We start from the raw sequence: 22574 nt of genomic DNA, 5'->3' as shown, positions 1-22574 counted from the left end.
GGACACCCCCAGATCATATTCAACCAACTTTTTTATAAACCTTGAACGGATCGACCGAAATGAACTCTCGTTCAATATTATCGTGGTTTTCACCAAAGTTGTTGAGTTTGAGCAACACCGCTGTCAGTTTACCCCCGTACACACACCCCGTGTCCAACCCCGTACAGTGGGGGTGGGTTTGTAGTTTACGTAACGCATCGTGGCCAAAGTAGACGTGTTGAGGTCCAATCCACGACTCCGCCCAACACGTGCCACGACGGTTGTCACTTGTGCCACACAACTCTTCATCATAGAAATCATTAATATCAACGACGAGGTTCCGCATGTTCAGCATATTGTTGGTGGATTGTTGATGCAACGGGATACCGGGTACAAGTCCCGCATGCACCACCACACACCCGATACTTGGGATGGTTATCGTATACGGCAGATTCCTCATATATTCAAACTGTGCGTTCGTGATATTCGCGATCCAATGATCATGAGTTACATCACGTGAATTCTTCATTCTTAAATACTGACAAAGCACATTCTGTTCATGGTTACCACGGATACAATGCACGTTACCAGCGTTACGAACAAACTCGAGCATCTCTAAACTTTTTGGACCTTTATTAACGACGTCGCCGACGAATATAACTTCCACTGGGTGGCTACTTCGCTGCTGAGCAATCTCCAACAAAGCCATTGTTTCATCATAACAACCATGGACGTCGCCGACAATCAACAAATTTTTCCCTCGGACAATGTTCAACACACGATGGCACACGTATGGAGATATCTCGTCAATTGTCTGCTGTTCCTTTGACTTAAACAACCTCCCCAACAGCGGGGTAAGCAGATTAAGTGCATACCTCAGTAAAGCAGCCATCTGCACAAAATATTAACAGCCACGATAAACATAAATGATGATTTAGTTTGTTAACAGAACATGGTTTGCAAAACAATATTTCACAATATGACATAACAATCGTATTTATGATGTGTTGGGGCACATTTACATTCGTTTATAGGCGATGCTTTAGGGGTGCCTAGGTTGGCATGTCACCCCAAATTCTGGTATAATTTCAGGCAACGCGACACTTCTTTAACAATAAACACGAAGTTATATCAACATGATGACTTCATTCATCCTTGGCACCAGGGTTCCTCCCATCACAAGCGACAATCTTCACTTTATCAACTTTCACTTTCACAAGGCAGTCGGTGAACTCAGTGTTTTTTAACACAAACGTCCAAACATTGTCACAGAATCTATAAGTGTTCAAATCACCTCTGAAAGTAACGCGGTTCCGCACTCTCGACGACAAACCATGGTTGATAGCTTTGTCGAACTCCAGCAGAACCCTTAACGCAAGTTGTGGCGTTATTTGTTGACTTTGGATGAGTTCATCCAACGATTCTTGCAAACTATTTCCCAGTGTCGTGCTACGGTATAGTTGGTAACTCATCTTTAGTTATTTGATGGAAAAACACTAAAATACTCCTCAACTTTAACTTTAACCTAAATAGGAAAATCTCTTGTGCAACGACCTGAGTTTCTGGCAGAAAATAACCCAAATAAAATCCATGAATTAATCATTAAAATCTGCAAACTCTTTAAATCCGGAAACACTACCACAAAGATTAAACTAAAAACTGCTGGTTTACTTAAAAAGTTTAAATAAACGTGAGTTGCGACTTTTATTTAACGTTTTCAATAAAAAATTAAATTTACCTGGCAACACTGTTCGTGACGTAATCCTGGTTTGTTTTGAAACTAAGATGAAATGTTTGGGGGGTTGGGTCGTTGTTGGTTGGGGTGTAAAGTGGGCAAACTATTTATAATACAGATTAAACAAGAATGTCAGAAAAGTTTGTTTTTGTTGAAAATGAACAAAAGTTATGACGAAGGTAATCTTATATTATATATGTGTTAGATAAAAACTAAATATATTTGTATACATGCAGGTACAGGCCAAAGAAACGGTGCAACAACCAAAGTAAGATGTGCTTACATATTGCGTGTTTATATTAAACAAGTAAAATTATAATTTGTAGAAAATGGAAAATGATCAAAGTTTTGTTGAAGGAGATTTCAGCAAATCATGTTCGAACAAATTAAAATCTGGGGTGGAAAAAACAAAAAAGAAAACTGTCAAGAAAAAAAAGAAAAAGAAACAAGAACAAAAAGACGAAGTTACAAAAATATCAAAATCTTTCTCCAAACTCGACATAAATAGAAGAGATGTCTCAAAACAAAGGTAACTACGATGTTTTGCAAAGTTATTTCCTTTTTTTTCACAATATTTTTGGAGTGAATTATCGTCTGAATTTTTTGTTTAAGTGGATTCAGGTTTTTTTGTGTTTTGTTCCTAATTGTGATGTCATAATGTTTTATTATTAACAACGAAGTGTTTGTTAGAACCCCCCAACGACGATCACAGTTGGGGAAAACACCATCTTCCCTCTCATCTATTAAAGATGTTGCCGAGTTGATTTCATCGGGGGGAGTGAGGAATATTATAGTGATGGCTGGAGCGGGCATCAGCACCGGGAGTGGAATCCCTGATTTCAGGTGCGCATGTTTTACAAGCGGTTGTTCAATAATAATATTTTATTCGTTAAAATTTAAACAGGACTATTCTGGTTCTAATAGAGACTTTTTGGCAATTGTTTGTTTTTGTGCGTTAATGCTGGAAGATTCTTTCAGAGAAAAGATATATTAATGCTTTAATATAGAAGCATATATTATATATGTTGTTATGAATTAATGTATTTATTCAACTAATATCAGATTTAAACATAATTGATCTGTTCACCCCATGGACCAAATGTATTGTTTGTTTATGATGTAACAATACACTTAACACTGAATGGATTGGTTTAAAATTACTTTGAATTGAAACTCGATATCGTCGGGTAAATATAGAAGTACATTATGTAAGTACTTGTTTAATTTATAGTTTAACAAATGTCATTTGTTGATTATGATTTAAAATCAAATTTGATATAAAGTATCTGTGTGATTTCAATCTGTCAAACTTATCCAAAACACCCCCAGAACACCTGGCACTGGGTTGTACGACAACTTACACAAATACAAAATCCCGGCCCCGACCGCTGTGTTCGACCGAGATTATTTCAACGTCAATCCAAAACCTTTCTTCGAGCTTGCCAAGGAACTTTATCCAAGTGGAAAATATCGGCCGAACATTGTTCATTATTTTGTCCGTTGTTTGCATGAGAAGGGCCTTCTACTACGCATGTACACGCAGAATATCGATGGTTTGGAACGATGTGTGTTAAGTGTGTTTGCTGTTTTGTGAATTACCTTAACAAACATGTTCTCAGTGGCGGGGATTCCCCCATCGAAACTCGTGGAGGCTCACGGGACATTTTCGACAGCTTCATGCACCAAGTGTGGGAAGAAATGCAAAGGGGAAGTTATAAAGGTGACGGGGGGGGTTGATACCTATGTTAGCTTTCTTAATAACATTGCTAAAATACAACTTCATTATTCTTGTTTAAAATTTAGTTGGTGAACAATATCAATACATATTATATGTTGACAAACTTTGGGCTAAATTTCAGGTCCCATGTCTTGCCTCACTGTAAGACCTCACCCATATAGATAACATTCTCTATTGTTCCAGGACAAGATATTGAAAGGTGTGATCCCACGTTGTCAACTCACCCCTCTGTGTTACGGAACAATCAAACCTGATATCGTTTTCTTTGGAGAGGATTTACCGAAAAGATTTTATTATTATTTAAAAGATTTCCCTTCGTGTGATTTGTTGTTAGTGTTCGGAACTTCATTGCAGGTGAGTTGTTGTGGATATAACTTGTGGGCGGGCAACGACAGTTCTTATAACATGAGTTTTCTGTTTCATACACCTCGTGCCCGCTTACAAGTTACCACGTATGTAACTTTGTGGGTGAGGGTTTTTTTGTATGGCTGGGAATTGACGCCAGTGCCTACAATGGTGACAATCACTATTAATGATGTCTATGTAGGTTGAGCCGTTTGCGAGTTTGGTAGATTCCGCGAGGTTCACGACCCCTCGATTGTTGCTTAACATGGTGAAGGTTGGTCCGTTCGTCAAACGAGGTCGTCGACACGACCTTGCTGTTACAGGGGATATAATGGACTCGATCCAAACGTTTGTGGATGAACTTGGATGGGATGAATTCATCAAAGAGGTCGTGGATTCCAATGAAAAGGTGAAGATGCTGTTATTTTACAACTTCTGTGATTTATTGTGTTAAATGTTTTAATGCTTTATTTGCTCATTGGCAATTATTGGTTAAGTAAAACAATGTTATATTACTGGTAGCTGAATTAACATAATGTTAGATTCATAAAACAGGTTTCTTGTCAGTTTCAATGCAAACAATACCTATAATTATTATATAACTAAACCGAAATGTTTGAAATGAAAATCCTACGTTAGATTGTCCCGTTTGTATTGAAACTGAACTTTACATTGATACCCCATGCCAAGCAGGTGTTACACTTGAACGACCCACCACACGAGGACAGCGGAATATCGAGCGCTTCTTCAACCTCGTCCGAACGTAAAGTAATTCCACCTGTGGATAAAAATGTTAAACGATATTTTCACTCCCTGCGTTCAACCCCACTACCTAACAACAACAAGGAAACAGGTGAATGTGTTGATTATTATTGGGTTGTTGTTGATACCATCGCCAATATCAAACTCAACTTCACCTTAGTTGATTCACTTCACAGATGGGTGAATTTATAATGGATTTTTAGGTTAGTATATTGGAATAGCATATTTTTAAAAATGAACCAACAGACTTGCAACCCCCGCAGCGTTACAAGTGAACGTAATTTATCGAAAATTAATGAGTGACCTTTAATTCACCCTCAGGATCCGGGGAACCCCCTCACTCATATTATGAATTCATGAAACATTCGATCCAGAATTCCCCCCCGAAATCCACCAGTGCATTATCTAAACAACGTCCACCAAATAAACAACATCCGCCCGTCATACAATACACCCGAACAATACTCAGCAAAAGCAAGTCCTTTCCACGCATGCGATCAAGTATATCTGTACCATCATTATATCGCGGCAATAAAGTTGAAACAACGAGCGAATCAGAAACCTCCGATGCCTCGTCCTCGTCGGGGGTTGATTCGTAAATTCTCAGGACAATTACTTTCCGTTCAATTATTATGTTTCAATTCTTTGTTTATTGTTTTCTAATTGATAGACAAATAAATATTATATTTAATAATTTCTCCCTATGTTTTGTATGTTGTCTATGAAAGGTAGTCAGTTGGAAACTCCAGCCACAATAAAGCGGGGTATTAACCCTCCCACCCGCAACCAACACCAAACCATACGTTACTCAAACTCTCCAAAACCTGAACAAACATTTACATGGTATCACATCATGGGTTTTATGGGCAGACTATATTCATATACCACTGGTGTCTGATGTTTTAGGGATACTAGATGTCAGGTGTCTTGATACCAAACCTGAACAGTTTGGGTCTTATGTCATGGCAATCTAATTACAAGAATATGTCACTTATAGATCAATCACATGGTATATGTTTAACTCAACATTACTGGGAAACAATACCTTTAATTTTTATGTTGGCTTGAAGAATTCTTTTTCGCGAGTGAATTTTAACTACATCTGCTTGATAACAAGATATTACAACTTTTCTAAAGCTGGACAACTGTGGACAAAACTACCATTGTTACATCACTGAGCCTAACAACCATTATTGCAATAATAAACGTAAATCTTCGTTTTGATTTTATTTGGGAACAAAATCTTAACGATAAGATTTCTGGTATCTTGCTCTTGCACCGGCTCCTCCAAACTTCTTCGATTCTTTCCTCCTTGGATCGGATACGAGCAGGGTTCGGTCGTATTGGATCAACGTGTCTTTGATCTCTTTCTTGGAAGCTTCGTCAACAACTATGTGGAATAATTTGTAAAGGGTACGGGTTCAAAGCTCGACATTGCTAAGGGCAATTGCTCAAACCCAGTGGTCACTAATGGGTTGTCCAAATTATCAGCCACAAATAAAAAAATAACTAAAGTTATCTACGTGGTAACTCGTAAGCAGGCTCGAGGTGTATGAAACAGAACACCCTTGTTATAACGACAGAGGATAAACAAGTTACATAAATTCATTCATTCACCACATATGTCCTACAATAAATTGCTTTAATATTTAATGTCCAACCAAGAATAACCAAACAAACCCAACTTACACTTTTGGTAATAAGCGACGAGTGACTTTGCAAGTGCTTGTCTAATAGCGTAAACTTGTGCGACCCGTCCGCCCCCCTTCACACGGATGCGGATATCAACACCCTCGAAACGAGTTTTGCCAAGAAGTAGAATCGGTTCCTCCATCTATAAGTGGGGTGGGGTAAGCAATGCGTAACACTTCAAAAATTATATGAAAAACTTTTAAAGATTAACATTTAATTCGTTATTAAATAAAATGAGACAAGCACGTTGCAGCTCACGGAGTCTAAAGATTGATGAAAAGTATTTATGAAAATGCTTGTTCGTACACATGCCATTGTAGGAACAAACGCACACAATATTATTATTCCATAACGAACAGAGGTGTCAATAATTTCAATATAACAGATTTACTAAACTTTTGCAAGTAACCTGACAAGGTAAGAAAGTAAAGAAAGTTGACGACTGTACGAACAAGTTTTGTGTGAATATAAAACAATATTAAGAAACAACAACAAATAAATCTTTAAAATGGATAAACCAAACCACTCACCTTATATCTGAGTGTTTCAGGCTCCACAAGTTCGATGGGTCGTCCATTAACTTTGATCAGACCTTTCCCCCGCTTGCAGTGAGCCACTGCGGTCGCGGTTTTCTGTGTTTAATCAAATTAATTAAAACATAATTTGGTATTTTATTTTTGCATATGATAGCGACGATTATTAAAACAATTAAGGGAATCGGCAGAAAACTGACTGTTGTTGAAACAAGCTACGGGTGAAACTTGTGGGAGAGATGGTCAGTGGGTTGTTAGACCCAGCAACAACCACACAGCGGTAATTCGGCGATATTTTACACAGTAATATCAACAACGACCTAATATATATTCATAGTTGATAATAATCTTACCTTACGACCGTAAACTTGCACGGATTGCGTTTTCAAACTCGTCATTTTCAACCAAATTTCGACCACGAGCAATTCGCGAAAAGAACTTCCACACAGAAATCATATACATTATATATTAATCTCACAACTGTTCATGCGGATTCTTTTTGGGGCGGGTATTACAATACGTGGTAAAATACAATTTAAGTTGCAAAAAACACGAGAAAAGCTGAATATTAAACGCGTACTTTGTTTAGGACTTAATTAGTTCGAGGTTAGAAGTTTCTAATCTCAACAACAGACTTGCAACCCCCGCAGCGTTTCCTTCGAGCCTTGCGTTCAAGGTGTTAATCAATACGAAACACGAAGAAGGCGATCAAGGGTGTTTGGTAAATAAAATGAGTAACCTAGATCTAAACCTCATGTATTAAGTTTAAATTGTACTGGAGTACGTCAGTTGTTTTATTGGTCCCCAATTTTTAGAATAATGGTAAATGAAAGTCACCACATGTAGGTAGTAGAGATTGGTTGACTTTTTGTGGTCACGAAATAATTTCAGTTGATTTTTGTGTTTGTTTGGCACGTTGTTGTTCAGTGATAGCGTTTGCAGCAGCTTGTAGCGATGTTATGACATCATTATGCAGCTAATGTTTACATATATATAGTTTGTATTTGTTTTCAAACTAATTAAATTGATTGCATTTCATGAATTTCTATCTTTCCAGATATACTTCGAAAAACTTTCAAAATGTCGTTTATTTTCAAGTTCAGCCGTGCCTTGAACAACCAAATGAAAGCGAATGTTGATTTATATCCCCTGATGGGCGCTTATGTTGGTGCAGGGGCGCTTGCAGCGTTCGCGATAACGTATTCTGCCCTCAGTAAAGCTGACGTGTCAATCAACCGTTGGACGAACCCAAGACCATGTGACCGTATCGACCCAAGCCGATGTTCGCAGAAGTGGGTGACGGCCATCAAGAAGGATAAAGATTGTTACTTCTATGACGCCCCCATCGAGTCACTTCGCAAGGAAGTTTACGTTGGATTCGACGCAAGCCAACCTTCCGTCGCTCATTAAATATTTCATGAATTTTATTTCCATGATTTTATGATCGGGAACTTTTTAAACCTATTGTGTATTTTATCAATAAACAAATCTTACGGAAAATTTGTTGTAAACATGACGTGTATCTGTTTCAAACTGAATCACAATTTAGGAAAAATAAAGCAAGTGATTTTGTGGTGAAGGTTAATGTGAAAATGTCCATAAAGTTACAAACGAATTAATATATTTGGTTCTAACATATGTATTTGTTGTAAATTTAGACTTAGGTTTAGAAATGTCTAAAGAAAGTGAAACCCTTGAGGTTCCGGTTGGTTGGAAGGAACCCGAGTTTAAACCCGAAGACAACAAACATGGGATGTTGGATGAAAGCTCGTTCGCGACTTTGTTTCCAAAGTATCGGGAGAAATATTTACAAGAATGTTGGGCGATTGTGAAAAATAAATTAAGTGAATATGTAAGTTTGGTATCTATGTGTTAATAATACTACAAAAATCAACATTACAACTTAACCTTTAAAAATAGAGATTATTAACATAAAAATAACTACGGGTTTACTATTAGGTAATCAATAAACATCAACTAATAAAATCCTATTGCTACACTTCTGGCAAACTCAATAATTTGAAAACTCTTGTTTTGCAGAAAATTGAAGGGATCTTGGATTTAATTGAGGGTTCAATGACGGTGAAGACCTCCCGCAGGACATGGGATCCATACGCGATACTTAACGCCAGAGATTTGATCAAAATGTTGGCCAGGAGTGTTCCAATTGAACAGGTGATGAGTTAAACTTCAATAAAATCCCACTTTTTCTAAAACACAAATAAATGTCCCAAGGAATCAACTGCATATCGCTATTGTGGATGTAAATTAACATTTTTTGTAAAGGGCCAGTGTATCTGAAAATATTGCAACCTTGATCTGTTTAGGCCGTTCGTATATTTGAGGACAATACCTTCTGTGACATCATAAAGATCGGGTCAATGGTTCGAAATCGTGAACGTTTTGTTAAACGACGTCAACGGTTGGTGGGGCCAAACGGGGCGACGTTGAAAGCTTTAGAATTATTGACGGGTTGTTATATATTGGTGCAAGGAAATACAACTACAGTGTTGGGGAGTCATGCTGGGTTGAAAGAGGTTGGTGGTGAGTGGTTGTAGTGGTTCGTGGTATTGACATTATCAACACAGGCTCGCAAAGTAATTCTCGATACGATGAAAAATATTCACCCGGTGTATAACATCAAGTCATTGATGATTAAGCGAGAATTATCAAAAGACCCGAACTTGAAGAATGAATCCTGGGACAGGTAGTAACACCACTATATGGTGAAAGAAATTCATCTTTTGTTTTCAGGTTTTTACCAAAGTTTAAACGGAAAAATGTGAAACAAAAGCGTAAACCACGCAAGGAGAAGAAGCCATACACCCCGTTTCCCCCTCCGCAACCAGAGTCTAAGGTGGGGCAGTAATGAATGTAACTTATTTATGCGGCAGTCTCGAACCCGTAAATTGTGGGTTGTAGGTTCACACTACTTCCTAGAACATGTTTTAATGTTCACCGTAATTTGTTTACATTTAAATATTTAGGTCGACAAAGAAATAGCGAGCGGGGAATATTTCTTGAAGGAAGCCGAACGTAAACGAAAGAAAGATGAAGAAAGAAGAGAAAAACAGGTTCGGTCGTTTTCGCATTTAAACTGGCGCTCTTTTTCGTTAATTTATCCATAACGTGTTTTTGCCATTGTTTTTTTTAATTAATCTGATTTTGTATTCCAAGAAATAAATAAACTTATATTGCGCAACTACAGGGGGTTGCGACATCAGAACGTAAACAAAAACGAGCGCGTTCGTTAATTCCACCCCAGGAGAAGAAAGTTGAAGAAAAAACATCGGTTACGAAAGACGTCGACGTTGAAATATTGAAAATGAAAGTTAAACAATCAAAGGTGGGGTATTAGTGGTGGAATTAAAAGTTTGTATTTTAACAGTTTCTTCTTTTTAGTTAAAGACAAGAAAATCCCAGAAGAGCTAAGCTGCATTATGTTGTCATAATTTGTAATAAACTGCCATTGTTCGTGTTTGTGACATCACAGAATACATTAAACCAACTTTTCTTGTATTGTCTCAATGAAATAAACTTTCAAAATAAAAATAATAATTTTGGAACTTATTCGATTAAATGTTGAACTGTCGGCATTGGTTGTGATTCTTCATTGACCTGATGTAACAATGGGTTTGTTACGTAACAATCACCCACAAACATACGCGGTAACTGGTAAGCGGGCATGAGGTGTTTAAAACATAACACCCAAGTTATAACGGCTATACAGGAATACCAAACAAACAAACTTCCAACATTACCAACCACAACCCACCTTCCGTATAATATTATCGCGTTTCCTTATAAGGAAGTTCTCATGCTGCGCAACCCCAAGGCTGTCAAAACCCGATTCTTCATATGCAACGGGGGAAATCCCTAACTCGAGAAGACCCGGAGCCCCAGTTGTTCTGTCAGTTGTTTGCATCTGTGATGTCATAATAGTGGTTGTGATGTTATTATGGTGGGAATTATTTAGACTAGAGGTTTTGGGTACCAGACTCTTTGCTGCCACCATTGTGGGCGTATGTGTCCTTGGGCAAGACACTTAACCGCAATTGCTCAAACCCAGTGGTCACTAATAGGTTGTCAAGTTATCAGCCATACATAGAAAACAATCACCCACAAAGTTACATATATTGTAACTCATAAGCGGGCACGACCCACCATATTAAAGAAATCCCTCGTCATCCACATTCCTCGTGCCGAGTTCTCCCTCGTCAGTCGATCGAGGAACCTCGGTCTTATGCGGGGCTTGTCCATCTTCCAGAAGTAATAATCCATATACGTTTGCACCACCTTATAACGTATGTTATGTTACAACCACCAACAACAACATGTCGTTTTAATCAAAATATTCAAAGTTCAGATCAAGTGAATTTCTCCATAGATTCTTGGGGAAAATTTAAAAACAAAAGTTACTTTTGAAATGTTTTTTTTTTAAAAACAAAACAAGTTTAACAATTTTTTAATAAAACAAAAGTTTAAACTAAGTTTTTAAATGTTCCCCATGTTACCTCGGGATCGCTTGGTGTCATCATAACTTTGTATTTATATTTACTTTGGTTCACCACTGACCTGCTGCAGAATATTTGAATCTTTGCGATCCATCGAACCAAGGGAATTACCCGGGTAATAGTCGCGACCGAGACAATTGTAAACGTATTCGAGGAATTCATTCAACGTGAAACGATCGGGTCTGGTGGGGGGGGACATTGTTAAGGTTGGTATATTAACATCAAACACACACCTCACTAATCCACTTACCCCACAAACTCGAAGGTTTGTCCAGGAGCATCGGGGTGACGCGCCAACCTTGCCACCCCCTCAGCTACATCACTCACACATACCGGTTGGATAATTGTAGATTCCCCACCTTCATACATCAATGGTTGTGAACCCAACATACCAAGACTTACCCACCCTGGTGGAAGAAACAATATAAGGTTACGAGGTTCAAGACTCGTCGTTGCTACAAATATGTGCTTATGTGTCCTTGGGCAAAGCACTCCAACCAAGTAGTCACTAATGGTTTGTCCAAATTATCAAAGTAACATACGTGGTAAAAAGCTGACACGAGGTGTATGAAACAGAACACATTTTTATACCAACTGTCGTTGCCCCACCCCCCATAAACAACCCACACTTACGAGGGGACAACCAGAACGTGGTGAACTTGTCGTATTTCCCGTGGACGCTTGAGCACCGAACAATCGTCGACCCCGGGTAAATTTCCTTCAAGTTTTGCTCGGCTTCGAACTGAGGGAGAAATTAATCTTTAGTTAAAATACGAAGTAAAGTTTGATAAATTTTCATTGCTGCTGCAACACATCTATTCTTACTAAGATGCCAATGAATATAAACTATTGATCAATTGATATTATCAAGATAAGAAATAAAAGCAACAGACGTAATACAAAACCTTACACCCCAGCACCCCTCACATTTTGCTTCAGTATCTCCGAATGTTTACGAGCTTCATCCGAGTGGCAATTCAACCGCGACAAATGAATCAAACGCGTCCCGTCGTTCTTTTCAGCCACTAGTTGTGCTAGACGCGTCGGCCAAGTTACGTTAACTTCCTCCATGGAGTAAAATCTATTGATATTAAACATTATGAATAATATCAAGAAAAATATAGATGTCGTGATAAATATTGTTGATAACATTGTGTGCAGGGGCGTGCTTAAAGTGGTTGATACGCCTCAGCATGAGAGGATTTAGTTGTTAAGTATCAGATTCATTGCAACAATAAATAATAAAAAACTAATGTATTCATAAACTTGATTAGTTCAGTAGTAACTTATGTGGGTTGGATAAAATGCAACAGCAGTTTGGCTACAAGGTCCACGATTACACAGTATGTGGTATATAATACATGCAGATCCACCAAGGTACCTGTAAGGTTTAGTCGAGCCGATCAAATTAACGACAACGTTCGAATGTTCAATGAGTTCCCTCACGCGATCATCACTTGCGTTGGAGTTGAACATTTCCTGTGGATTGTAACATATGTGTTGTATATTATTGTTTCATAACATTTAGATGACTAAATTAACTTTAACTAATTTAATATAAGCCTGCCAGTGTAAAATAATATAATCTTGGTCGTGCCACAATCAGAGTGAGGTTAAAAGTTATTTTGACACAAACGTAAATATGAACCATCTACCCGAACATGCATCTGACCGAGGTCGCTCATCAACTTATGCCGTTGCACTCGCTCAAACGTTCCTCGATACGGAAGAACCAAGCTACTTCCAATTGCAGCTGAAGAATAATTCAATATTTTACATCAGGTAATAAATTCACAGTTACCCTTAACTTTAAACATATTGACGTTTTGGTTTTCTTATTTTCACCCATAACAAATTGAAGAATTAGATTTGACAAAAAAGTAAAAGGAAAGTTACAATGACCTTATGACTACCTCGGGATAAATGCATGGCCTACACAACTTTATTGCAAACATTGTATACAGAATTGTCAATACGTTGGAGGTTGGTGAATACTATGGGTGGATTCTTCACCTGACCAAATGCTTGACAAACATGATTGTTAATATTTCGCAAATTGTTTGGTTGTTCCAACTCACCCAAGTGGTTGACCACCGACAACCCGATGAAACCCGTCGGTCCGAACACCGTGGCAACAACCCCGCTAAACGAGGACCTACCCCCCCGACCCGAGGGTAAATACGAATCATGGACGCCTCGAGATTGAGCGAATGAAGTACATGGGCGAATGCACAAACCTGCAACGATACGTTATGGCTCTAGTGTAGATAAGGTTTCAAGGTTTAACGCTGCTAACATGGAAAAAGAAATCACTCACAAAGTTACATATGTGGTAACTTGTAAGCAGGCACGAGGTGTATAAAACAGAACACCTGTGTTATAATGATTGTCGTTTAACAAGTTAGATGCATTTTTAATTTATAAACACCACAGCATAGACGTGAATTGTATGAATTATAAACAAAATTGTCAAATATTAAACACTTACGTGCTAGAGCTTGGCTGTTACTGTGACATATTAATAAACCTCGCATGGTAATCTTACATGAACCACGTCCTCTTACGATAAATCCAAAGTTTCAACTCAACAATTTACGCAACCTTGGCGAATCTCACACAGAATGCTATTTCTATTGTGGTAACCAGACCATGACCGAAGCTATTCAACCGTAAAGTTTGGGCGGGAAATCCAAAATGTAAACCACGCGGTTTTCATGTTCGTGATAAAATCGTGATTTTATTGATGCGTGAAAGGCTGGGTTCAGTTCCTACCCACACCACTAAGAACAACTACATCTTAACTGAGGGACACATATAAAAATGTACAAAAATGTTAATCAAAAGGTATAAAGACTTGATTTCCGAACCTAACACAAAAGGTAAAATATGCATAATTGAGTAGACAGGTAAAATATTTGTTCCATAGATTAAATAGGGCAAGCCTTTACGTAATCACAGTGGATTCAATATAAAAAAGCTAATTGTGAATAGATGCAATCACAATGTGCATAAATATTAAATATTTACATGGAATAATTATAAAATACTTTGATTAAAGTCTTTCAACATCATTGTGCGTCAGCACATCAACTTTAATATGATATTTATGTGAGATTGACTTCAGTTGCCCCTCGTACAACAAACTTGTCTTCACGGCTTGTTTATAATTAAACCTCAAGTCTTCAACTTCATCAAAAAAATATTTCTCAAAATGTCCAAGTTCGAGTTTCAATCGTTCAATATCTCGATGAAGCTTCTCGTTGTCTTCCTCCATTAAACTGCATCGGTGGCATGTCTGTGATGCAAAATATTGGGGTTGAATGTACCTTGTTTATCCTCGCATGGGGGGGCAATGACAATCGTTATAACACAGAGGTGTTCTGTTTCATACACTTCGTGCCTGCTTAAGAGTTACAACGTATGTAACTTTGTAGGTGATTTTTTAATTTAAAAACCCATTGATCATCACATCAAGCAACAAACCCCCAACACAACCCCACAACTCACAGTCGTTCCAACTTCCACAACTTCTTGAACTTTCCTCAGAACCGAAACTTCTCTCCTCAAAGTAATGTTCTCAAACTCAACTTTAATGTTGGCAAAACTAAACAAACAACAAATTAATCACCACCTTCAACCGACCACCACCTACTTTATCCGATGCACTTCTGTCGTGTCGACTTCACTTCTTGAATCAAGTTTGGCTTCCAATCTTTCAAGCTGATGAAAAACATGACATCATTTATCTCTTCGAATATAATAGTAAGATCAAATTATTTAAAACAACAAAAAGAAGAGAATCGTTAGAAATGGATATGGGTAAATACTACTTTTAAATTAAAAGTGTGGCTGCCTAACTCTTGTTTTAAATTAATATTTGTTGTGAATAAGAACCACAACAAACAAACCTGGTCTTTAACTGCAGCAAGGTATGGTTGTTCCGCTTCACATGTGTCAGGGTGAGGGGTGGAACTTGTTGGCACATGGAAACAAAATATTTAGGTATACATATTCATACTGGGTTATAATATGCATTACCCTGTTTGTAATTCTTGGATTTGTTTTTGTAATTTCTTTTTGTTTTCTTTAAGTTGAATTGTTTCGGTTTCTTTGACCTGAAAGTCAACACAGTTTACAGCGCTCACTGTACAGCAGAATAATGCACACAATAACAACAATTGCAGCATAGAAACTGCAAACACTAAAACATAGAATATAGCAGAGTAACACACAAGTCACAATGTTTATACAACACACACACACTTACCAAAGCCAACACATACTTAACAACTTACTTCAAGTAAAGCGTTCAATGATGAAATAGTTTGTTCCATCTTTTTCGCCTCCACTTCATATTTCAAGCTCTTACTTCTCCATTCCTCACTCCCTGGTTTACCAACCTAAACAACCAACCCATAACACCATGAAGTTACAACTTATATATTTACCTCTCCAACACAAGGTTGATTCTCCAACTTTGTAATTCTGATCCTCAAATGTTTCGTTAATTCTCTGCAAGTATATAGAAAGTATTGGTGTAAAAAGTGAGATAAACACCTGCAGTATGTTGCAACTATGTAGCAAACCCCAACCACAAAGTATATTCAACTAAACCACCAAATACACTTAACCAAACTAACATGTTTATACCCAGCCACCCCACCTTTCCTTTCCAAGCAATTCTTCCAATCTTTTTATCTCTCCCGAACCAACCTGCCAGTTTAAAACCATTGATTAAACATATATTTCACACACACAATACAACCCACTCACATCATGCTGCACGACATCCTGGGTTTGAATTCCAACCTCAAACCTAAAACCACAAACTTTATATTAAATAAATCGCAACAATAGAAATAGTATTAACCCTGTTTGAGGTACTATGACATCACAATCATCATCTGATGTCACAATTTCTTCTTCGTAATTCTCTGATGACGTCACAGTAATCTTTGTTTTTTTACCTTTTTCGCGTTTTTGTGTCAATTTCCCAATTTCCTGTTGCAGCCTTTAAATAAGCAAGTTTAAACATCGAAATAATCTTTCTTTTTATTAAATGGCAGACGAAGCATTGAAATAAAACAAAGTTATATACCAGATGACCCGAAAATAATTTATTTTACATGAGGCATAAGTAACAGAACATCAATGTATATTAAATACCTTTGAATGTTTGTTTCTTTAACTCTAACTTGCTCCATTAAATGAATGATCTCCATCTTCAACTTTCCCTGGCTCCCAATATAATCTTCTTCCATTTTTTTTATTTTCGCTTCCATTTCATCGAGTTCCACCTACATCAACAAACATGAGACACAAGTTAACAATGTTCGAGGTTTTACCTTTTTCTCTGCACTTTCAGCATCTGCTTTCTTCAATGACGCCAAAGACTTTCTGAAACAATTAAATAACATCAGAAACAAATGTACTTGAAACTTTAACACACCACCCAGCTTTAACACCCCCCACTTACCTCAGCGTCAAAACCCAGTCTTCAAGTCTGGATATTTTTTCCACAAAAGTTGCATTTACTTTCGTCGCACTCGATAACTTTGTCGATACTTCTTCAACGTTTCCCTGTGATGAAATACATGACATAAATCCTATTAAATATGAATGAAAGGATGTAACAAATTTATCGCGTTTTACCCAACACCTTCTATAACCCCATAACCCCCTAGGTGAATGCAACTTATTCTCACATGGCGAGACAACGACAGTCGTTCCAACACGGGTGTTCCGTTTTATACACCTCCTGCCCGCTTACAGGTTACCACGTATGTAACTTATTTATCCTCGCATGGCGGACAACGACAGTCGTTATAACACGGGTGTTCTGTTTCATACACCTCGTGCCAGCTTAGGAGTTTGTAACTTTATGATTCTTCCAACACGTACTAACCTTCAGTCGTTCATTTTCTCTTTTCGTTTCCAAACTTTCATTGTTCAGTGATGTCACAATCAACCTGAGGTTCTTTATTTCATTTTTACTTCGCTCGTTTTCTTCTTCTAACTTTGCCAGGGATTCTAGATCAGTGTCCTGCTAAAAACACAGGTAAAGTTGGAAAATTGCTTTCCAGTTAAAAACATTATTTTAGCAGCACTTTGTAGCCACCTTGTGATAACAGGTACATACATTCTGTTTCAGCTTTCAGAGTAAACCTGTTTACTATTTGTAAGAACATTCAACATATTGTTGTTGTTTAGTACCTGTTGTTTCAGTTTCAATTCCAAAGTTTCAACTTGTGTTCGTTGTTCAACGCATTCCTGTTGTAACCTATGAACATAGAAATATTGTACGTTCTACATCGTATAGGGGAGAGTTGGCCCATCACCCTTAACTACCTAACCCTAATGTTATATAACTATAATAACCTTCAACCCACATAGAAACATTATATAACCTGGTTATTTCTTTTTCTTTCATCTTAAAATTTAAAGCAATCTTTTTGTCTTGTTCAACTTTCAATTTAAAATCATTTTCAACTTTTGACATCAAACTAAGTTTGAGTTTCAATTGGTTAACTTCGTCCTGAAAAACAATATTACGATGTGAATGAAATTAACTTATTTATCGTGCCGTGGCAGGGCATGGCAGTTATTTTAACGCGGATGTTCTAAAACAAACTTAACCATTCAACCTGGTGTTTGGTTTCCTGTCTCTTCAATTCTTTTCTCCCCTCCACAAATTGTTCTCTGCATGAAATAATTTAATTAAACAATGAATTACATTTGTTTCACTTTATTTACTTCACAGTTTCAATATTTTTCTTCATTTTTTCCAATTCTTTTGACTGGTATTCAACCTTTTAACAAATGTTAAACATATTGGAAAGACACAAACCACTAATTCCGCTACAAACCTTTGTTTCTGATGAATTCAATTTCTTTACGTTTTCCCCCAACTCCTGTTTCATTAACTTGATTTGAGAAAAACTTTTTTTCTTTTCTTCCGTTAGCCTAAAAATCATTTAATATAAATTAATGTAAAAAAAGGTACAAACTGCCTAAAACATTGATTTCGGACAAAAATCCTCACAAATAAATAGTGAAAATAAATGTACCCACCCTAACAAGACCCACCTCACAATTTGTTGATGTTGCTTCAACTTTAAATCCTCCCCAGCTTTCATCGTGACTTCCAACTTTGATCCCAGCTCAACAAGTTTAACCTCAGCTTCCCTCTTACCCAACGCAACTTCTTTCATCTCTTTCCTTCAAAACAAACTGAGTCAACTTTCAGGTGCAACTTTTAACTTTTTTCTTAGGAATCAAATTAAACATTTATCACAAATCTAAACATTAATGGAGAAATGATGGCGACAATTTCACCCAATATTTCACAAACCCAACAATACATAACATTTCCATTTCACAACTTAATATCGGGTGTATAGGAGGGAAAGTCCCAACATCACCAACCTCATCCAAACAACTTCTTCTCGATGTTCTGCGTCTCGATCCCGCAGCTCCATCAACTTTGTATCTTTAACTTTGATCTGAAAGTTGAACAAACATGTTGTTTCCTTCATACCTTATACAGTGGTGATTGTAATTTTATACTCGTATTTTACCTCTTGTTTGCATTCCTTTATTTTAAATAATTTTAATTTAAGTTCATTTTCCAACTTAGTAAGTTCAGCGTTTACCCTGCAAACAAAAAATATAAAAATTTTATTTGTATATTCAGTAATGGTGTTGTGTATATGTTATGCTTGTTTATTGATACCTTTGCAATTGTTCTTTCATTCCAGTAATCTTTACTTTGTGTTCTTCAATATTTCTTTGATTTTCTTGTTTAGTTGATTTCACCAATGCCTGCAACAACAAACCATGGGTTGCCACAAATACCGTTAAGTGACGCCCACAATAATAGCAGCGACGAGCCTTGAACCCATTACCTTTGCATTCGAGGCAGGTGTGTTGACAGTGCGAACACACACAAACACACACGCCCACATCCTCACCTTGTATTTCTTCAACTTCGTTTCTTTCTCTTCTTCCAACATCTTCCATGAAATTCTAAATAATAAAATAAATAAAACCAAAACATCTTGGCCAACATCCACACAAACCTTAAATTTGAAACTTCTTTTTCACGAACATTAATTTTCGTTTGTTGGCCGGAAATCCATTCTTCCAGTTTCTTGATCTAAATAAATAAATTATTAAACACTTAATAATAAACTAGCTCACATGCACCGTATGTTTAACCAACTTCACCTTTCTATTTCTTTCATCAATTTCTTTGACTTTCATTTCAAGATTTTGTTGAAACTGAACCGTCAACTTGTCCTGTTCATCCACTTTGTCCTATAAAAGAATCAACATAAACGACCCCCCCCCCCAAATAAACCCACACCCCCCCCAAACCTCTTGAACTTTTCCTTCAACTTCAATCTTTACTTTCGCCAACTTTTCCTCCAAATCCAAATTTTCAGATTTCAAACTAAAATTAAAAAATGAAAAATCCACAAACACAATAATAATATTTTTACTTCGAAATTTCTTCCTCTCTCCTTTTGCCTTCTTTTTCAAGTTCTCTCTCCTTCTCACACGCTTTACGTTCAAGGAATCCTACCTTAACCTGTTGCTTTCCAATCGTTAAACAAATATTTCACCCAATATAGAAATCTTACAATTAGTTCCTGATTCTCGATCGAAACTTCTTCACGCTCGTGTTTTAAGTGGTCGACTTCCTCCAACTTTACTGCAAACTCGTGTTTCAACTTTTTCATTTCTTTCGTTAATTTCAAACAATCCTCTTTAAGCCTGCAGTAGAACAACATAAACATCCCATTATAACTTATAATACCTTGATAATTACTCCTTAATTTCATCATCTTTCATCCCAGCCACCCCCTCCCAACAATCCATGTTTTGCCTTCGTTCAATTTCCTCTTTCAGTAACCCCCTACATAATAATCACGGTGTTGTGACATCACAATGTACATTATGACATACTAACCTTAGGTCTTCTGTTATTTCATTATTTATTTGTTCTTTTAACTTAATTTCCGATATTTCTTTCGTTAATTGTTCCACCTAAATAATTAACATCATAACAAGGATCACGTGAAGGCGACGGAAGTTGGATACACAATATGTTGGATGAATGTAAACCATTTATCCTCACAAGAACCAACCCCTCCCCCCCTTTATAACACACCCCCCCATCCTTTATAACCCCCCCCCCTTACACCAACCCACTTGCTGTGTTTGTTCCGCCACTTCCTCTGTCTTCAACCCAACCTCACGCCTCCAAACCTCGCAACTCAACTTTGTACTCGATGTTTCCTGGATTTGAAACAACACGTTGGTTAAACAAGCTTAAAATACAAAACTTTATGCTCAATACTGGTGAGCGTGGTGCATCCATCATTTGGATTTAGGAACAAACACTTGTAGACTTCGGGGTACGGGTTTGAAGCTTGTCGCTGCCACCATTGTGGGCAAATGTGTTCTTGGGGAAGACACTTAACAAAAATTGCCTCAACCCAGTGGTCACTATTAGTTTATTAAAAACACCCTGATTGTCGAGTTAATGAACCAACCCCGAACACCCAACCCACCCAATGCAACTTCTCCACCTTCATCTCATCCAATCTAAGCCGGGTTTCAAATAATTCAACTTCCATTGTTTCCATGGTTTTCCTGCAAACAACCATAAACATCTTATACACCAAAACATAGAAACAACAAACTTGGATTCTTGAAGTTGATTTTCAAGGTTTATGTTTAGCTCTCTTGTTGATCTTAATTCTTCTTGAAGTATTTTTTTCTAAAGTTAAGTTTCAATGAAGGAACAATAAATAAAATTTATTTATCCTCGCATAGCGAGGTAACGGCAGTCGTTATAACACGGGTGTTCTGTTTCATACACGTGCCAGTCTATAACTTTTTCACAGCACTGAAGAATCCAACCAAACCAACAAACCTGGTTTGAGCCATCTTCCCCACCACCCGTCCCACACCTGTATGACATCACAATAACATTTGTTTATCATAACAACCCATCTATGACTCACAAACAATCTTTGATCTTCCCCTCCAACTTTGTATTGGTTTCCCTCAACCTGAAACATGATGTAACATAACATAGGAACCATTAGCGACCCCACAACCATAATATTCCAAACCTGTTGATTTCTTCCTGTTTTTCTTCAGCAATTCTAATCACTTGAATAATTTCTTTCGACAAATTCTCATTGATTGTTTCATCTCCGCAAAGGCTGTGTCTATGTATGTGATAACACAACATTATACAAATATAAATAACCAATAGGTTTTTGTGATTGACAAATGTAGCACCCCACCTCGCAAATGGTTCCCTCTGTCTTTTGGCAGTTGGTTTATTTTCACGTGGTTGTGTCGGCTGGAGAAATAATGTCGGATCATAGCGACGCGGTAAAGTGGTTTAAATATTATTTTGTACAAGAGACCAAAGCATGAAGATGTGCGACACAATGGGTGTCTGCCTCTAGCTAAGAGGGTACTGGTTCAAGGCTCGTTGCTGCTACCTTAGTGGGCATATGTAACAACGATTGCTAATATGCCCCTCATGCTCACTGTCATATCAGTAGTTATATCATACAAACCTCCATATAATGCAGCTCGTCATTTTGAATTTGTTGCTGGTCATGATCGCACATGCTGTAGATAAACATATTCACAATAAACAATATATATTTCTACCATGAGTTACCTTAAGTGACTTTGGTAATGTATTGCAGAAGTCAACAATTCTAAGGATTCGTTTAGTACCGTTATTAGTTTAGACACTTGTGGATTAAGCTTGTTGTTTGTTGGTGTGTTTTTGCATTTTGATAACTCTAAATTTAGATTTTCGATTTGCCGTTTAGCAACTTTGCATTCGGCGAAAACGTTGATTTCTTTTCGCGAAATATTCATTTTCAACTTTTCAACAAAAGTTTCGCGCGTAGCGTCGCTATGGTTACTTCAGTGCTTACCATCTTTTTTATTCTGAAATATTTTAGATTTTTTTTATTTACTGTAAAGACCTATTTTTAACAAATATTATGCATTGCAAAAGAATTATTTATTCAAATATTAATTCCAATCAAAGATTTAAAAACGTGCGAACGTACTGACACGGTTTATACAATATATAATTGTTTAGAGTATAAATAAATATTTATTTTATTAATAAATTAATTAATAGTTATTAATAAATTACTCCATAACAACGCCTAATGCATTGCTGAATTGAACCGGGGAGGAATAAACTTTCCCACGCCACAGTCCAGGATTCA

The 22574-nt window shown here is 37.2% G+C and overlaps 7 protein-coding genes across 12 annotated transcripts; 3 read left to right on the top strand and 4 right to left on the bottom strand.

The window, feature by feature from the left end:
* Window positions 1-870: 870 nt before the first annotated feature.
* LOC149729169 (transcription initiation factor IIA subunit 2-like) lies at window positions 871-1568 on the bottom strand. Its single transcript, XM_089888097.1, has one exon. It carries the CDS (start codon window positions 1449-1451, stop codon window positions 1125-1127), a length of 327 nt encoding a protein of 108 aa, XP_089744223.1. The 5' UTR covers window positions 1452-1568; the 3' UTR covers window positions 871-1124.
* Window positions 1569-1630: 62 nt separating this feature from the next.
* On the top strand, window positions 1631-5257 carry LOC149729168 (NAD-dependent protein deacetylase sirtuin-2-like). Of its 2 annotated transcripts, none has more exons than XM_089888065.1 (10): window positions 1631-1893; window positions 1951-1982; window positions 2041-2243; window positions 2405-2557; window positions 3044-3267; window positions 3334-3434; window positions 3636-3806; window positions 4000-4206; window positions 4491-4650; window positions 4881-5257. In XM_089888065.1, exons 1-10 carry the CDS (start codon window positions 1770-1772, stop codon window positions 5156-5158), a joined length of 1653 nt encoding a protein of 550 aa, XP_089744191.1. In that variant the 5' UTR covers window positions 1631-1769; the 3' UTR covers window positions 5159-5257. The 2 variants fall into 2 exon arrangements, with proteins under 2 accessions (XP_089744191.1, XP_089744190.1); XM_089888064.1 differs by having other exon boundaries at window positions 3044-3279.
* A 514-nt stretch (window positions 5258-5771) lies between these two features.
* Window positions 5772-7227, bottom strand: LOC149729167 (small ribosomal subunit protein uS9-like). Its single transcript, XM_089888095.1, has 4 exons — window positions 7138-7227; window positions 6782-6883; window positions 6249-6393; window positions 5772-5949 (listed from the first exon to the last, which is right to left on the bottom strand). The coding sequence occupies exons 1-4, from the start codon at window positions 7180-7182 to the stop codon at window positions 5804-5806; spliced, it is 438 nt and encodes a 145-aa protein (XP_089744221.1). The 5' UTR covers window positions 7183-7227; the 3' UTR covers window positions 5772-5803.
* Window positions 7139-13945, bottom strand: LOC149729164 (NADH dehydrogenase [ubiquinone] 1 alpha subcomplex subunit 9, mitochondrial-like). Of its 2 annotated transcripts, none has more exons than XM_089888077.1 (11): window positions 13787-13945; window positions 13377-13535; window positions 12954-13051; window positions 12680-12777; window positions 12226-12379; window positions 11932-12040; window positions 11549-11705; window positions 11360-11480; window positions 10949-11080; window positions 10560-10709; window positions 7139-8994 (listed from the first exon to the last, which is right to left on the bottom strand). In XM_089888077.1, exons 1-11 carry the CDS (start codon window positions 13830-13832, stop codon window positions 8968-8970), a joined length of 1251 nt encoding a protein of 416 aa, XP_089744203.1. In that variant the 5' UTR covers window positions 13833-13945; the 3' UTR covers window positions 7139-8967. The 2 variants fall into 2 exon arrangements, with proteins under 2 accessions (XP_089744203.1, XP_089744201.1); XM_089888075.1 differs by lacking the exon at window positions 7139-8994 and adding an exon at window positions 10284-10402.
* Window positions 7865-8284, top strand: LOC149729166 (uncharacterized). Its single transcript, XM_089888096.1, has one exon. The coding sequence runs from the start codon at window positions 7865-7867 to the stop codon at window positions 8192-8194; it is 330 nt and encodes a 109-aa protein (XP_089744222.1). The 3' UTR covers window positions 8195-8284.
* LOC149729165 (KRR1 small subunit processome component homolog) lies at window positions 8447-10297 on the top strand. Its single transcript, XM_089888088.1, has 8 exons — window positions 8447-8636; window positions 8825-8959; window positions 9112-9321; window positions 9373-9491; window positions 9539-9641; window positions 9772-9858; window positions 9993-10130; window positions 10187-10297. The coding sequence occupies exons 1-8, from the start codon at window positions 8457-8459 to the stop codon at window positions 10214-10216; spliced, it is 1002 nt and encodes a 333-aa protein (XP_089744214.1). The 5' UTR covers window positions 8447-8456; the 3' UTR covers window positions 10217-10297.
* A 62-nt stretch (window positions 13946-14007) lies between the features above and the next one.
* LOC149729163 (uncharacterized) lies at window positions 14008-22565 on the bottom strand. Of its 4 annotated transcripts, none has more exons than XM_089888055.1 (40): window positions 22007-22415; window positions 21900-21954; window positions 21618-21676; window positions 21441-21539; window positions 21330-21377; window positions 21239-21275; window positions 21006-21082; window positions 20874-20955; window positions 20512-20598; window positions 20270-20346; window positions 20129-20215; window positions 19941-20073; window positions 19800-19888; window positions 19675-19750; window positions 19525-19614; window positions 19377-19453; window positions 19269-19323; window positions 19031-19119; window positions 18876-18951; window positions 18724-18800; window positions 18385-18516; window positions 18165-18261; window positions 18052-18107; window positions 17943-17997; window positions 17706-17833; window positions 17512-17578; window positions 17204-17341; window positions 16775-16878; window positions 16644-16695; window positions 16465-16595; window positions 16169-16309; window positions 16072-16114; window positions 15962-16011; window positions 15747-15810; window positions 15594-15698; window positions 15337-15413; window positions 15207-15270; window positions 14951-15018; window positions 14806-14902; window positions 14008-14593 (listed from the first exon to the last, which is right to left on the bottom strand). In XM_089888055.1, exons 1-40 carry the CDS (start codon window positions 22210-22212, stop codon window positions 14351-14353), a joined length of 3588 nt encoding a protein of 1195 aa, XP_089744181.1. In that variant the 5' UTR covers window positions 22213-22415; the 3' UTR covers window positions 14008-14350. The 4 variants fall into 4 exon arrangements, 3 of the variants coding, with proteins under 3 accessions (XP_089744181.1, XP_089744180.1, XP_089744182.1); XM_089888054.1 differs by having other exon boundaries at window positions 17204-17344; window positions 22007-22413; XM_089888056.1 differs by lacking the exons at window positions 21006-21082; window positions 21618-21676; window positions 21900-21954; window positions 22007-22415 and having other exon boundaries at window positions 17204-17344; window positions 21441-21530.
* Between the last annotated feature and the right edge of the window lie 9 nt (window positions 22566-22574).

The sequence above is a fragment of the Ciona robusta genome, chromosome 11 (genome assembly GCF_009617815.1).
Source record: "Ciona robusta chromosome 11, ASM961781v2".
In the NCBI taxonomy this organism is placed as follows: domain Eukaryota; kingdom Metazoa; phylum Chordata; class Ascidiacea; order Phlebobranchia; family Cionidae; genus Ciona; species Ciona robusta.
This window is presented reverse-complemented; position numbering and strand designations above follow the sequence as displayed.

Excerpts from the sequence above, each read along its gene's own strand:
- LOC149729165 (XM_089888088.1), top strand. The coding sequence starts at position 8,457 with ATGTCTAAAGAAAGTGAAACCCTTGAGGTTCCGGTTGGTTGGAAGGAA. Across the intron at positions 9,322-9,372 it reads GTCATGCTGGGTTGAAAGAG|GCTCGCAAAGTAATTCTCGA; the intron begins GTTGGTGGTGAG and ends TTATCAACACAG. Across the intron at positions 9,492-9,538 it reads AAGAATGAATCCTGGGACAG|GTTTTTACCAAAGTTTAAAC; the intron begins GTAGTAACACCA and ends TTTTGTTTTCAG.
- LOC149729164 (XM_089888075.1), bottom strand. The coding sequence starts at position 13,832 with ATGCGAGGTTTATTAATATGTCACAGTAACAGCCAAGCTCTAGCAC. Across the intron at positions 13,052-13,376 it reads GTCGGTGGTCAACCACTTGG|CTGCAATTGGAAGTAGCTTG; the intron begins GTGAGTTGGAAC and ends ATTATTCTTCAG. Across the intron at positions 11,481-11,548 it reads CAAACCTTCGAGTTTGTGGG|ACCCGATCGTTTCACGTTGA; the intron begins GTAAGTGGATTA and ends CCCCCCCACCAG.
- LOC149729167 (XM_089888095.1), bottom strand. The coding sequence starts at position 7,182 with ATGACGAGTTTGAAAACGCAATCCGTGCAAGTTTACGGTCGTAAG. Across the intron at positions 6,394-6,781 it reads CTGAAACACTCAGATATAAG|ATGGAGGAACCGATTCTACT; the intron begins GTGAGTGGTTTG and ends CCCCACTTATAG. Across the intron at positions 5,950-6,248 it reads CGTCGCTTATTACCAAAAGT|TTGTTGACGAAGCTTCCAAG; the intron begins GTAAGTTGGGTT and ends TATTCCACATAG.
- LOC149729163 (XM_089888054.1), bottom strand. The coding sequence starts at position 22,212 with ATGAATATTTCGCGAAAAGAAATCAACGTTTTCGCCGAATGCAAAGTT. Across the intron at positions 21,677-21,899 it reads ACGAGCTGCATTATATGGAG|CCGACACAACCACGTGAAAA; the intron begins GTTTGTATGATA and ends TTATTTCTCCAG. Across the intron at positions 16,012-16,071 it reads AGGATGTCGTGCAGCATGAT|GTTGGTTCGGGAGAGATAAA; the intron begins GTGAGTGGGTTG and ends TTAAACTGGCAG.
- LOC149729169 (XM_089888097.1), bottom strand. The coding sequence starts at position 1,451 with ATGAGTTACCAACTATACCGTAGCACGACACTGGGAAATAGTTTGCAA.
- LOC149729166 (XM_089888096.1), top strand. The coding sequence starts at position 7,865 with ATGTCGTTTATTTTCAAGTTCAGCCGTGCCTTGAACAACCAAATGAAA.
- LOC149729168 (XM_089888064.1), top strand. The coding sequence starts at position 1,770 with ATGTTTGGGGGGTTGGGTCGTTGTTGGTTGGGGTGTAAAGTGGGCAAA. Across the intron at positions 1,983-2,040 it reads GAAACGGTGCAACAACCAAA|AAAATGGAAAATGATCAAAG; the intron begins GTAAGATGTGCT and ends TATAATTTGTAG. Across the intron at positions 3,807-3,999 it reads TGTTCGGAACTTCATTGCAG|GTTGAGCCGTTTGCGAGTTT; the intron begins GTGAGTTGTTGT and ends ATGTCTATGTAG.